General features: G+C 47.8%; 1 protein-coding gene across 2 annotated transcripts in view; it reads right to left on the reverse strand.

Moving 5' to 3' along the window:
• The window catches only part of LOC119457494 (WD repeat-containing protein 11), a 187,838-nt gene that overhangs the window by 45,454 nt on the left and 126,457 nt on the right, over window positions 1–15,927 (reverse strand). For both annotated transcript variants that reach the window (XM_049665115.1, XM_037719083.2), the window contains exons 17-18: window positions 8,175–8,289; window positions 3,250–3,421 (exon numbers count right to left, since the gene is read on the reverse strand). In XM_049665115.1, coding sequence (XP_049521072.1) covers window positions 3,250–3,421; window positions 8,175–8,289 — 287 coding nt within the window. The remainder of the gene's footprint in view (window positions 1–3,249; window positions 3,422–8,174; window positions 8,290–15,927) is intronic.

Raw genomic sequence — 15,927 nt, forward strand, 5'->3', positions numbered from 1 at the left:
CTATGATTTTAATTGCTTTTTTCTGCAGTCTGTAAATTTTCATTAGGTTTGTATTCGTAGTTGTGCTCCATACAGGATAGCAGTATGTTAATGTTGAAGAGAGCTGTAAACCAAGGGTTTTATGTTTGAGGGAAGAAGAAACTTCAATCTCGTCAATATTCCAACTATTTGCAATAATTTACTGTAGAGCATTTCAACATGTGGGTTCCAATAGATGTTTTCGTGAACCAAAAAACCAAGACTTTTCACTACAGGCACTAACTCAATGCTAGAAGACCCAATGGTAATATTCAAGTCAAAATCAACTATCTTGTTTTTGGGGCAAAATAGTACTGCTTTTGTTTTCGACACACTTATGTAAAGTGAGGGAGTTTATTACGCATAGCACATGTAATAAAATCTCCGCAAAATGTGAAACAAGTACTGCATTTTGCTGAGTATTCAATATACGAGGGGTGTTCAATATAAGAGGGGCTTGCCAGTTACATTACATTATGGGGTTTTACGTGCCAAAACCACGATCTGATTATGAGGCACGCCGTAGTGGGGGACTCTGGAAATTTGGACCACCTGGGGTTCTTTAAACCTAAATCTAAGTACAGGGGTGTTTTCGCATTTCACCCTCATTGAAATGTGGCCGCTGTGGCCGGGATTCGATCCCGCGACCTCGTGCTCAGCAGCCCAACACCATAGCCACTGAGCAACCACGGCGGGTAGGGGGCTAGCCAGTGGATGGAATACAAGTTGCAGGGTAGGCACAACTGGAAACAGCACTCATAGCAGCACCTGCTTTAGAAGCATGTATAAATGGAATCTGCTCTCAGCGAAGGTGATGCAGTAGATACTTGAAGAAAACTACACACACACCAGCATCTGTTTTCAATGAAAGCAATACAGTATTTATGTTACGTGCAGGATACTCGAAGGATACTACACTTTACATAAGGCGTCAACATTGTACAGGATTTGTTCTCTAGGGGGCACTGCAGTGCCGGCACCTGGCCCGGCACCTGGCACTGGAGTTCTCTCCAAAGCAGAAATGTCATGCCCAAGCGCAAACATACACTTTGTAATACTAAGTTAAATGAGTCTCTCAGAATACATTTGACCTGATCCATACTCTCCACAAGATGCACAAATGCTGCAGGTTGTGGGGATGCTAAATTCTCATGCGTCCCCTGATATTGTTTTCCTGCATAGCTCGCGTCTCCCTTGTTGTGTCTGGCGGTCCTTCAGGACAAAGGAGGCCTCATCGACAGACGTGAACATATCAAGTGCTCTTCACGCTTGTCGTTTCTCGCGGCTGGGAAGTGTCACCGTCAGTCACCTGGGACTGATGGATGAGCAATTAGTCCCCAGACTGCAATGGGTCATCGGCCTCGTGCGTAGCTGAAACGGCAACGTCGCTCTTGGTGTGTTTCGTGAAGCACCAGCGCCTGCACGATGAGGCCCGGCGCCGACTGTGAAGCGCCAACCTGGAGCCCCTTCCGAGACAACAGCCACCGCCCTCCCTGGAAATGGTGGCTTCCGCGAAATGACCATCATGGAGAGGCGACTAATTCTTGAAAGGGGCCAGCATCGACCATTCCCGTAGGAACCACATCAATGTTTGGTTCCCAAGGTGTCACCCGTTACCTGGTATGCGGGGGCGATCAGGCGACATTGGAGGCGGAGCCCGGTGGGACGGAGACACTTCATGGGCGGGATATGGCGAACTGGTCGAAGTTTGTCATTGGCTAAGAAGAAATAAAGTGCATTCCATCGTCGAGTGAAAGAGGGAAACGGAAGGGAATAAAACAGTGGGACTTGAGTGTTGTGAGGACGCTCGGAGATGTAAACGCTAGGACATGCAAAGATGTTAGCATGTAGACGGCTCCAATATCATGGAGCCCTTCTTGTAAAATACCAACAAGTACAGTGTATATAAAACAGTTTTCTGATCTCACTGGACTTCTCCTTCTCCTGGCACCTGGCACGGCACCACCCATGGAACCTTCGTGGCTGCTCGAACCTCGGACTTCGCCACACCTTAAACCGGCTTCTCTGCATGGCTGTGCGCCGCTACCGGTCGGTGTAGTTGAAGAATAGTATGAGAGATGGTGTGAGTGTTGCAGTGCTGACACCACCTAACGGCGGGGTCACTTAGGCACAAAAGGGTGTAGCCTCTTCCTCTTTGGCTTGGGGTCGGCTGGGTGCATGAACATTTCGTGCGCCCGCTGGCACGCTTCGCAGGACTGTCCCGAGAAAGGCTTAGAGCGGGGCACCAGGATGGACAAATACGATTGTTCGAATGCACCACCATTTGCGTGACTGTACACGCCAACGATTAGGTGGTGTCTAGCATGGGGGCAAACATATTTGCTCCATACCCTGTCACGGTGAGTTGGACTTCCTTGATTCGTCAGTGCCCATCAGTATGTTCTATTGGTAGTAGTTCGATTAGCTGGCATTGGTGTACAGAAGGCATAATAAATGCCCTTTTGATTGCTCCCACTACTGTATTGCCATTCCTTTGTCCCAAGAGCATGTTTGAGACCCCACAAGGTAAGAAACTAATTGAGACAAGAGCACGAAATTTTTCAATCATTGTACAAACATTATGAACTTATGTGCGGAGTTCACAAGAGAAGATAGTTGGATTTGTTGGTAATGCATTGCTAAAACTAAGAAAGCGAAAAAACACAAAGAAATGGAGCTAAACACCACAGAGTGTTGAGGTGTTTAGCTCCATCTCCTTGTATGTGTTTCTATGCATTCTTAGTTTCAGCATGTGTGAAGTTTTGTGACATTTGGTTTAAATTGAAGAAATTTTGTCTTGATCCGAATGTGTTTCATTAGCCAGGGCCATGTCGTGACCAGATTTTCTACTTCAGGTGAGTTCCCATTTGTAAATTCAGTCAAAAACTACATGTACAGTCATGCCGGGATAAAATGCAAACACTACAAAATGAATGAAAAGGCAAATTTCCCTTTCAAAATTCACTGCTGCGTATGTGACACTGGGGTGTTTCATTCCCAGATGCTTAGTTTCGGGGCCAAAGCCCACTTAGAGCCTGGTCATGTCCTGAACCCTCATCTCACTTTGAAGTAATCAGGTATAAGAGGTGTTATTCTTTAGTTTCTCCGGTTCGTGTTTCATTGTGGTGTATTTCACTTATCAGAAACAGCTTTTGGTCAGTCATGATAAAGCAGAAGCAACCATCTAAAGCATGCGTTTATGCTTTTACTGTGTAAAAAGCAGCTGCTCACGGCTGGTCTGGAGGTGGTTGGAAACAGGTGATGAGCAGCTTTTCATTTCCATGTCCATGATACGTATGCAGCCATCAGAAGTAGCCACAACCAGCTTGTCAGACTTGGCCCAGTCAACATCAGTTATGCCAGGTAAGTCTTGGGGACAGCGCACCTGCACAAACAGCTGCACCTACAAACAGCATGGTTAATTTATTCCCTTACTTTGTGTGTCAAAAGCAAGGATGAGCTACACTATTTGGTTCAACAACTTTTACAGCCAAGATGTCTTTTATGTTTTTGGGCAATTCTGGTTTTACAACCAGAATTGGCCAAAAACATAAATGCTGAAAGTGCATTTGATACTGAAACATCACAAAGAACTACTTGGTGTACAAAGTTGAAACTTTGTATAGTTAGAGTAGATACTTCGAAAAACATGCTGGAAAAATTTCAGAGTTGCAGGGTAAATTAGGGAGCCACAAGATTTTACCAATGCCAATGCCAAGTATGGAACGTTTGAAATGTTTGCAGATACCTAAAGAACCAAAAGTTGTGCGCTGAAAATTAGAGGAGATACGGTTCAAGGTGGGGTGATGCAAATGAAGTGCGGACAAAGTTACAAATGCAGAAATTTGTTGCATGTGTAGTGGAAAATTGTCATGATTTCGTGAAGCTGTAAGGGAAGTGTAATTTAGGATTATCTGGGGTTTTACGAGCCAGAACCATGATCTGATTATGAGGCATGCCATAGTGGGGGGGGGGGGACTCTGAATTAATTTTGAGCACCTGGGGTTCTTTAACGTGCACACAATGCACTGTATATGGGCTAGACTACATGAGACAACAGCTGACACAGCCTTGCAGCTCGATAAGCCCAAACCCCCCGTGGTCGGTATTCCTGCAAGCATACGAGATACCATAAACTCTGTCACCTTAACATCGACCCCCTGGTTTAACACTTGATCATTGAATCCTAGGGGTGTGCGAATATTTGAAATTTTCTAATAACGAATCGAATAGTCAATGCTCTATTTTGACCCCTAATCAAATATTATTCAAATACTTTTTCAATATTCACGTCATCAACTGAACACAATCAAACCTGAAATTAAAGCAAAATTAAGATAACCCAACTCATAGTGGAGACAGCCAGACCTTTCAGGCTAAATGGGATCCCTCGAAATAAAATGTTGGTTAGACAAGCCATTCAGCAGTGTGTATTATTTGGTACTATTTATAGATGCAGAACCTGTGTCCTCATATCGGATTACAGTGGAATCTCGATGATACGATCACGGCTAATACGAATTTTTTTGTGGTCCCGGCCGAGCCCCATTACTTTGCAACGTGCTAGAGAACGGTTGTTACGAATCGATTTTCGACCCGCGCCGGTTGATACGAATAAACGCCGCCCCACTATCGCTTCAACGGAAACTGAGCGGCGTAAGCACAGCAAAGGTCAGAGCCGTGTGATCACTTTCAAGATATGGTGCGCGCGACAACACCGACAGCCGGCACAGGTGCAAAGTACAAGAACGCATTTGTTGGCAGAGTAGAAGCCGCCCCCCCCCCCTCCCACGCTGCCTTCCCGCTTTGCTCCTTTTGCGTGGGAGATTGCGTCGCCAGTTACCCTTGCGCCCGGTTGCACGATACGCATTTGGTGCCGCAGCACAGCGTCGCCCCCCCCTCCCTCCCTCTCATACCCCCACGGCCTCTTGCTCTACACTGTGCGTTCGCTCTCCGTGAAGGCATGCGTCCCCCGTGCACTTTCACTCGCAAGCTTGGATTCTTGAAATGTGTGGGCATTGAGGTGCCGTCCCATGCTTCATCCCCAGCTCGCGTGTGGTGCTTAGATCGATATCCGGGAACCACCACCCCAGTGGCAACATGGCGGACACGGCTAGCGTTCCAAAGCTAATTTTCCACGCAAACTGTGCGTCTCCCTCACGGCGTCAACTCATCGCACAAGCATACATCACTAAGACGCGTCCTGATTGGCTTTCCAAGTGGTGGCCCTCAGGCGCTCTGTCGACCCGAGCTCTCTTCTGCTGAGTGCTTTACTACCGCCGCAGATTCTCACAGGCTCCACAACGAGTTGATTTTGTGGGACCTTTGCTTCGACGACTTGTCGTTCTCACGCGTGGTGGACTACTACAGTATAGACCACTTATAACGTAACCGCTTATAGTGCAGGACCGGATATAGTGCGGTCTTTTCAGACTCCCGCTAATTTTCCCATAGCACTCCATGTATACACGTATCGCTTATAGTGCAGTTGCGGGAAACGAAATACCGGTTACAGTGCGGCTGCCTGGGAGTACGGAAGTCAGCGGAGACGGCGAACGCTCCCCTCAAACGGGCGCCCCAAGGAGTGTCCGAGGAAGAAAGAGAGACGAAGTGGAGGAGACGGGCACGTGGTGTGAACGAACAGCCAGTGAGGCTGAAACCCGAATCTTGAGTCAGAGTCGTGAAATATCACGGCACGCATAGCGAGCGAGGGCCGGCCAACGCTCGCTTCACGATAACGGCAGTAAACGAAACTTCAGGGAGCGGGCGGCGCCGGCATGGCACGGCACGGCGAAGGGCACACGCGGAGACCGTGGAATGTGAGGGAGGAGGGCTTCAGGGAAGCGGATTTCGCCTCGGCAACTCCGCCGCTTCGCTCGCCCTCCCTTGTAGCTCCCTCACTTTCGACTGTCACCGTGCGCGCGCGCCGCCGTGCAGGCGCCGCCGCTACAGATGGCCCGGCACCAGCTCCCCGATGTTTCGTTTTCTGCCATTATCGGGAAGCGGGCGTTTGCCGGCGTGGGCAGTTTCGTTGGCCGGCCTGGGACAGCGCCGCTGCTTCCCTCTGCGCTGTAGCCGCAGCGTGCAAGGTCAACACGTGACTAGAAAGTAGAGAAAGCATAAAGGAGAAAGAAGGGTTCACTGCCATTTTCTACGCGTGGCTACGGTAGCGTGGCTGAGACGTAGGCACTGTACACGCATGTTCCGGCGCAATGCAGAATCGGCGACCTTGCCATTTCAGAGACGGTAGAATTTCCGCCGCGTTTTCTTTTCTTTCTTCTTTTGTTTTGTTCGCGCGCGACATTGAGAGGTCTCTCCTAAGCTTTTACTCTATGGCGGTGCCGGAGCAATGCCGGTCGGAGGTGCCGCCGCGTGATTTGGTTCAAATTAACGAGATTCGACTGTAAATTGAATGCAAACGTTCTAGCCGCGTTACTCGACTGTCGCATACGCGTGGCGGCTCGGTGCACATGTTTTGCATATGTGCGGGCCTTGAAAATTGTTGTTTTGGTTATAGTGCGGTACCGCTTATAGTGCGGATATTTGCGACTCCGGCGACTTACGTTATAAGCGGTCTACACTGTACCTGGTTAGCTCTGGAATAGCGGGTGCACATACTCGTTCTCTCTTGCGGTGAGCCTTTGTCTGTAAGTGTCATGACTGTTGCACTGTGTTGTATCTTGGGTTAATAAATCCGTGTTTGTGGGCGATCTCATTCTGAAGCCTCCTCTGTGCCACGTCAGAGAGTCTACGAACCCTGCCATAGTGCCTTTGTGCGCTGCAGGGTGGAGGAGGGTCGTGCCTTTTCATGACCGTCACTTGTAGGGTCAGCGTCGTGTAAGCCTATCCCCATAAATGTAACTTTTCTTTTACATTATGATCAATGAAGAAACAGTTATATATTAATTATATATGACCCATTATTGAATCTGCTTCTTCAATACAGGACCCAGGCCACATAATGCTCAATAATAAGTTAGAGAGCATACAGAATGGATCAGCTCACTTTATTTTATTTAATTATCACTGAACTGCCAATGTCCCAAACTCGTCCCAAACATTCCCACCCTAGGTATTCGTCATACAGTCTACTGCATCTGCTAGCTTCATAGGGTTTATTATCACAACGAACTAATTTGGTCACGCTCAATTTTACCTGCCCACTGCATTTATGTGTGTATAGATCAATCTTATAATGTGCAATTCAACAGGTCATTCATCTTCCTATGTTTTTATCGCAGTTTTTTTTTTTCTGTGCGTATAAGTATATATAACATGTTGCATTTGCTAGTATATTTTGTACTATCAGTCTATCTGCTCATGCACTGTTGTAAGAATGTTACTATCGGTCTATTTGTTGAAGTTCCTTCCTCATGACTGTTTTAACAATGTAGCCCTTCCCCTCTAAAATGCTAACAACACATGTGCCCCCTGAGAGTAGTAAAAAAAAAATAAATAAAAGACCTCCACCATGACCCAAGAAGGCATGAGAAGTTCGATCGCTTACTCACCCCCCAGAGAAGGCCATACTCACAATTTTTTCAAACTATGAAGCTGTTATATTTACCACAAATTTCTCCCCCCCCCCCAAAAAAAAATAAAAAATAAAAAATAAAAATATGATTAATACTATCTGGAAGATTTGAAAAGTCTTCGTGAACCAATAAGCAAGAAAAGACCACGTGCTTTAGAACATTGTGCAATGTTCTATGATGATAATGTGTCTGCCTACACATTGCAGCTCAAAAGATAATTTTTGGCCAAGAACACAATGTTCCCTAACTTATGTATCCAATGGACTTAGCCCAAGCATACTTATTTTTCGGTTTCCGAAACTGATGTCCACTCTACAGGAATGCTGTTTTGAATCCATTGATGCCATGAAGGAATATTTGCTAGCTGTGCTGCAAATTGCCCTCCCTTCCTTTCTGGAATGCTATAAAAGGAAGTGTTCCAAAAAGCGTCTCTTTCACGGCAGAGATACTGGATTCAGTGTATCTAGCCAGAATATAGTATACTGCTAGTCGGCACTGGATAAGTGCAAGCAATTTATTTATGCCATGTTTGCGAACTTTCAGGACAGACCTTGTATATCTTGATAGTAAAGATTACATCAATATCTGCACCTACAAAAGAAAGTACATGCATCTACTTGCATCTTGAGCATCCCAGGCACTGATGCCATCTGTGAAAAGGGCCAATATTTTCATGTTCCCCTTGCCTGGCGCAAACTTCAGCTTCTTGACATGCCCACGCTGAGTGGGGAGAGCCCTGCACAAGTAGCAGCCAGGTTCTCATGTTTATGAATAGCCTTGAAAGCAGTGAACAGGTTTTAAATACAATGAGAAATCAATATTCCTATTTAAGGTCAAGTGCGACAAACCTTTTCACTGCACAAACTGTCTTGTTTTTGATGGTGTAGCTAGTGAGAAGGCTTGGTGAAAATTTTGCATTCAAAATATAAGTGGATGTGTAGTGAGTGGCCTGAATATACGGTCAATACCAAAACTTTAAAAAATAAAACCAATGTAATAGAAGAAAGAAATGCCACAGTCACCAACCACTGGAAGTTATCCAGTGCCAAAAGTTGGTCTCACTTGGGTCAGTGTGTCTGGTCCAGGCCCGTAGCCAGGAATTTTTTTTTTTAGGGGGGGGGGGGGGGGGCACTTGCTGAAGGCCTTGACTATTTGCGGAAAGCACCTATTTTTCAGGACATGGGCACGGACAGATCAAAATTTCGGGGCGGCCCGGGCCCCTAGGCCCCCCCCCCCCCCCCCCCCCCCCGGCTACGGGCCTGGTCTGGTCCCTGTTTCACACACAGATCAGATGCTACTGTATATGCCCATGTCAAAGGTGACAAGTGAAGTATAGCAGACAACATCATCGGTCATTGGGACAACAATAAGATAAAGAAAGAAAAGAAGCATACAGCACACGAAAGTAAAAAAAATTAAGCACACATTAAAAAAAAAAAAAAAAGAGATGGCAGCGGGAGTGGCGCAAGCAGACGAGCTTTGGAACATGAGAATATCAGACATGTCAGCGCTGCATTCTGGCAACTTCAACAAGGCCTTGGTGTGCTGGTGTGAGTCCCGCCCCAGCACCTGGTGTCACCCAACTCGTCCCGCCCAAGGTCATGGCTCGATGAGGTGTCGCCATCGACAACCAGGACTAGCACTCGGCTTACCATCTGGCCATGTCCACTTTAGACAAGCACCAAGCAGCAGGAGTTCGTGGGTCACGTCAGCCAACATGCCGTGCCAAACACAGCAGACTTGCCACTGTTGACTATGTTCTGTTCACTTCATTATGAAGACTCTTACTGCACTAATACTTAGTGACAGCATGCCCTGTTATGCAGAGTGAGTTGGGAAATTTGTGTAAGAGTTCAAAAAATTACGTCGAAGGAACATTCTTGTTAATTTGTAAGTGCTATTGCACTTTTTGTTACTGTGTTTGTGTGTCGTTGCTAGAATGAAGCTTGTTTGTTTTGTTACAAACTTCTTGCATCCGAGTATTCATTCCACTGAGTGTTGCAACAGGCCAGGTTTAGTGTGACAGCTACAATGTTTAGCATACTGCTGTAGCAATAAATGCAATGCTTATAATAACACTGAGAGGTCCAATATGCATACAGTAAAACATGCATACAGTAAAACCTTATCATAGTGATGTGAAAAGCGTGCTGCAATTATTTTGTTAGACCATTACAGTATTGACACAGATAAGTTCAACCACAGATATTTTACTACAGCCTCTATGTTTTAAAATAGGCAGGTTGAGGCACCGTTACTAGACAAATCATGTTCACGGTGGAAAAGAGGTGACAACTGATTTCTTGGAGACTTGCTTTTCCACACACTTCTGATATTTTGCACTAAATGGCACCATCTACAGGCAACATAAAAGGCAACCAAAGTTTTGGGCTACATGTTTCAGGCCACCATTTTCCTTGTTCCCAAAGCCAAAGTGCTGCGATTTTCATCACTCGTACAGAACACCAAACAGGCCCAACCTAACTTTAAATCTCTGGCTAGCCACCTACTAGCAAAGGTGCTGAAAACTGCAAACACTGTGGTCATGTGTTGCAAGCTAGAAGTACATGCAGCAGCCATTGCTTTACTGCATCTTCAGAGCTTTATGCCAACAGCATTCAAGCCTGCAACTGAGCACGCACAGCGGACTATATGCTATTTCATGCTTAGCAGGCAATGTTGTGGAACCTATGCAACTGTTCTCACACAAGCGTATCACTCTGCATGTTTCATGGTGAACTGGTTCTTGCTTAGCGATGCCTTCTACAGCATACTTTTTCATATATGTTATAGCTATAACTCATGTAGTGACCATCACGATGAATCACTTGATCCTTATTTATGTCCTTCCACTAACACTATGTGACAACCTATGTTTTGGTCACGAACGCAGGTAGTGTGCTGTGGAAGCCATTAAAGAAGTGCGGTCAGATGAACATATCACTCCACTCATTTAGTGGTGAATAGAATATCAGGGGCCTTTCTGTCTAATCACACATTCTTATATTATGACTGTAATGCATGAAGTTAATGTGACTTGGAGTCACCTGTTGTTTTCATACAATGTACAGTAAAATCTCATTACTACGAACCCCACTTTAACGCACTTTTCAGATTAACAAACTTTTTAGAAAGCTCCCGCTGACTTCTTATAGTTTCAATGTAAACATATTTCAGTAATACGAACTTTAGAATACCGAACTTTTCAAAATAACGATTGTTATTCAGTTTCCGTGTCATGTTAACGTCTCAGTACTACAAACAAATATTCCAAAATCTGGGGATTCTTAGATTTCCGTGTATCCAGTAACGGCAGCCAAAACAGGAGGCTAGCAGACGACAAGGCGCACGCGTTCGGAAAATCTGAGATGGCGCCTAAGGAAAAAAAAAAAAAACAATAAAAAAAGGTACGCTGGCATGCAGCATCGGCGCTTCAGAAAGCGGGGCGGCCGCCACTCGAAAGGCCAATCGCCCATAATAATCACTCCACGAGTTCCGACAAAGACTCGAAAGCAGCACGACAATTACATGAATCGGTGACAGCGGCATGTCACAAGGGAAATGGCTGTCGCCCACACGTACAAACAGGTTCTATCGCGCATACCTTTTCCATACCAGCCAGCCCTAAGGACGGCAGATGACACGCAAGCGTGTGCTGCAATGGGTCCGTCCCTGGTTTAGGACGGTGCCCTTGCGTTCAACAGCGGCGCAGTGTGCCCAAGAGAGAAAACTTTATTGTTGCTCAGTGGATTACTAAGCAGGAGGCCTCAGTCCAGGCTGCCTCTGTCAGCGTGCTTGATGGCGGATGAAATGTACGCTGCCAGGTATTCCTGGGTAGTAAACCAGTCAAAAGACGAACAGAGAAGAGACGTGGCACACACGACTGGTCGACGTGGCACCACGTCTCTTCTCTGTCCTTGATCTTTTGACTGGTTTAATACACAAGAATATGTACCAACTGACCCAGATTGCAATTCTACTGCAGGTATTCCTGTTCCCGATATGTAGTGGCTGTAGTAAGCCACCCGGGGTTTGGTGGTAGGGATAAAGAGGTGGGATAAGGAAGTCTAGGAGGGCGAGGGTGGCATATCCACAAGATATGATTGGTGTTCGGGCAGTCGCCGCAGTTTATGCAGGGAGGGGGATCTTATTTGAGACCTTGGAGAAGGTAAAGGCGGGCTGTGGTTGGACAGGTGTCTGTTTGAGCTTTGCGGATGATGGTGCCTTGTTGATGTGCGATATGTGGGTGTAGGGCAGGGAATAAGCGGCGCGCATGCTTGTATGGCTCGAGAGACGGTAAGGCTCTAGTGCTCGTCTGGATAGATTCAGGGATGACGGGAGCCCGGAAAAGAGTTTCTCGGGCGAGCAGGTTAGACCTTTCATTAACCGGCATAACCTGGTGACCTGGGATCCAGACGAATTCAACAGGTGAGTGTAGGTCGCATTGTATTTATTGAGCAATGTCGTGTGGGAGTGAGTTATGTATCACGCGTCAGCAGGCGGCCCTGGAGTCCGAGAATATGACAGGTAAAGAGGTAGTGGAAACTGAAGGAGCATGGGTGATTGCTGCTGCTATGGTGTGTAATTCTGCCGTGCATGGGTCCATGGGAGGGAGAACGGCTGTGTGAGTGGCATGCGAATGTTGATCTGTGATAGCTATGGCTGTATGTGTCCCAGACGTGCTAGCATCTGTGTAAAGGTAAGATCGGTGTGCATTGCAGGCAGTGTAGCAGATGTAGTATGAAGTGCGTTGGGTGCGTCATGCTGAATTTAGTAGTGGATGCATGTGCCGAAGTAGTGGTGATATGTAAAGTTGCGAGCGAGTAGCATTGGGGAGAGTTGCTTCGTGCAGAGGGGGGGGGGGGGGGGGTGGAACATGGCAGCCTAGATGTGCGAGAATGTGCCGACCCTGTCGTGTGAGGAGGAGGCGGATTTCCTGACGGCATCTGTGGATGGCCACCAGTTCATCTACCGTGTTGTGACGGCCCATTTCGAGCAGGCGCTGGTTGCTGGCATTAAGGGGAAGGCCCATAGCCAACTTGGTGCCTTTACGTATCAGCGCGTCCACTTTTTTTTCCGCTGCTGTGTAAGTCGAGTGTACGGGAGATGGTAGCGGAGGGGCGATATTAAAAGGGCATTGCAGAGTCTGAACATATCCATTTCTTTCAGCCCACGAGGGGAACTGGAAATACGACGCAGCATGCCGAGAACTTGCTCGCCCTGTTTTAGGAGGTGATTGACAGTGGTAGAGCCACCACCATCTTGCTGGATGTGGAGTCCCAAGAGGCGAATAGCTTTAGGCAGTGGTATAGGGAGGCTGTTGTGTTTGAGTTTTATACGTGGCAGTTGCCATCACTGGTTATGGACTAGTAGTACAGTTAAACCTGCTTATAATGAACCTCCATATAATGAATTCCTGGATATAACGAAGTTTTTCTATTCACCGCCATTACTCCATAGAAGCACATGTATTTGAAACCTTTACGTAACGAAGTGGCAACGGGAGACCCCCTCGAAATAACGAATTTTCCCCGCCGACAACCTAGAAACTTCACCCCAAATTTTGTCATTTTTGTGCGAGCAGCAACCGGAAGCACCTTCTCCGTCGCGACGGAATGCGAAGCGAGCGCATGTGTGCGAGGCGGGCCTGCATCCCTGCAGGCCCGGGGAAGCGCGACGCCGTCGCCAAGCGACGGCGTCGCGCTTGGCGTGCTCGAATTCATGGCGACTGCGAGACGAGAGCGAGCGCACGTGTGCGTGCGAGTGTGCGCAAGGCCGGCCTGCATCCCTCGACCCAGCGATCTTGCCGCCCGCGGGCGTGACCTTTCCCCCTCCCTTCATTAAAACCTGATCCTGCCGCTTGCTGCAGCTGGCCTAGCCCGCCAAGCCAGCACTCTCCTTTTCCAGTTGATGTTGCCGAAGGAAAAAAACTTTTTTTTTTTTTTCCACGCGCTGGCAGCGCCACTCTTTGGTTACTGCGCAAGTCTCTGCGCTTCACTTCACTAACCTGACACTACGTGACACTATACGACGCTACGACGCCATCGTGTCGCTCGCTCATCGTTTCCAACACCTCGCGCTTGTGCGAAATGACACGCGTCCACGGGAATTTTTTGTTCATCGCAAATTTAGTGTATTGGGAGTAAACCTTGAGCAATAGTTGTATTTCTGTATGAAAGCATGAGGTGTGCGGTACTGTAAAGGATTTTTTTTCCTCTCTTTTGGTCATGGAAAACGAGTGCGCATTACAATCGAGGGCGTGTTAGAATAGAGTAAATATGGTAAGTGTTTCTCTTTCGAATTTTCATGCCAACCTGCATATAACGAAATCCTCTTTATAATGAAGTTTTTCGGAATTTGTCAATTTCGTTATATCCAGGTTTAACTGTAGTTTCGATTGGTGGAGGAACATCTCAAGCCGATGTGGGTAGCAGCGTGATGGATGCTGTTTAGAGCATGTTGCAGGGTGTCTTGTATGTGTCCTGCCCAGCCGTGATTCATCCAAAGGGTGATATCGTCGCCGCATATAGTGTAGTGTAAGTATGGGATGGTGACTAGCGCTCAATATATGTGGCACATGGCGAGGCTGAAAAGAGTGGGCGATAATATGGAGCCTTGTGGAATACCGCGTTGGAGATGGTTGTAGTTTGTGGATGCGACGCCGCCCAAGCTTAGACAGTATGTGCTGTTGCGAAGAAAAAAACGGACATAGGTATATAGCCTGGCTCCACAGTTCGTTGCTTGAAGATCCTCTAACATGCTGTCATGATGGACGTTATCAAAGGCCTTTTCGAGGTCGACTGCAAGAATTGCCTTCAAATGAGCGGTGCTGGGGGTAGCGAATATTGCTTCCTAGAGTTGGAGGAGCACATCCTGGGTTGAAATGTGTTGCCGGTACCCAATAAGGGAGTGCGGGAGGTGTTGTGTAGTATCCAGGTGTGTGTGAAGTTGGCAGAGGATAAGTCTCTCCATAAGCTTTCCCGCACAAGAAGTGAGGGAAATGGGTCGAAGGTTGTCAATGGTATGTGGTTTCCCGGTTTGGAGATGAAGGTGATTGTGGCCATCTTCCACTCTCTTGGTAGTAGTTAAACCTGGATATAACGAAATTGACAAATTCTCGAAAAACTTCGTTATAAAGAGGATTTCGTGATATGCAGAATCGGCACGAAAATTCGAAAAAGAAACGCTTACCGTATTTACTCGATTCTAACGTGCCCTCGATTGTAACGCGCACCCGTTTTTCGTTTTCATCGAAGCACTCATCCTTGGAATGTCAACACCAGGTACTGGATGCGTGGACGCATGTCGTTTCGCACAAGTGCGAGGCATCGAAAACGAACAGTGAGCGTCACGATGGCGTCGTAGCGTCGTACAGTGTTACAGTAGAACCCCGCTGTTACGTTCCCTGGTTTTGCGTTTTCCCGGCTGTTACATCATTTTCGGCCAGTCCCGGCACAGCTCCCATAGAACCCAATGCATTGGTAACCCCGCTGTTGCGTCGCAACTGTGGGACCGTTCCCGCATCATACGTTGCGAACTGCCACCCCGCGCCGGCCCGAGCGGCCATTTTGACTTTTCAAGTCACTTGCCTTGGTGGCTTGACGATGGCATTGGCCACCCAAAGTGCCGGGGGCGACAACTATGACGTATTTTGGGTTTCCGCCAGCAAAAGTATGGCCCTTGAGATACGTATTTGCTATCTAAAGATGGTGTCTATGACGCGTTGTGGCCCTAAAATTGGTTATGGCTCAGATGTTCCGTATAAAGTCCAAGGGCGATACAGCAGTCGCCGCGCGCCGTGTGCTGTATGTGCGATTGAAAACGTGCGAAGGGAGCCGACGACAGCGTCCAAATCTCGCGCGCGCGCGGAAGAAAAGCAGGGAGGAAGCGCGCCTTCTTCCGTTGCGCTCGAGGCACCGGCGAAGGAGCGAGGTGGGAGGGATAGCGGGCGGAGTTGTGCTGTACTCTGGCATCAACTGCGTACTGCGCGGTGGGTCGCGTGGGCCGTATCTTGAAAGCGATCTGCGTTGGGGCAGAGTCTAGGCAGTGTAGGTGCGTCGGCGGCTCGTAGCTTTGTGCGTGCTGTGTGTTCTCGGCCCTCAGTTTGCGTTGAAGCGATAGACAACAGCACGAAGGTCACTTCGCTCGCTTCTGCAGCGGCGCTTCCACACGCCGCCAGCGTTTGACAGCGCGTGTCCGCTCTCATCGAGTGTGATGTGTCACAACGTCTGCCAGCGCGTCGGCAACATAAACTGGAAAAGGAGAGTGCCGGCTTGGCGGGCTAGGCCAGCTGCAGCAAGCGGCAGGATCAGGTTTGAATGAAGGGAGGGGGAAAGGTCACGCCCGCGGCGGCAAGATCGCCGGGGATGCAGGG

The sequence above is a fragment of the Dermacentor silvarum genome, chromosome 1 (genome assembly GCF_013339745.2).
Source record: "Dermacentor silvarum isolate Dsil-2018 chromosome 1, BIME_Dsil_1.4, whole genome shotgun sequence".
In the NCBI taxonomy this organism is placed as follows: Eukaryota; Metazoa; Arthropoda; class Arachnida; order Ixodida; family Ixodidae; genus Dermacentor; species Dermacentor silvarum.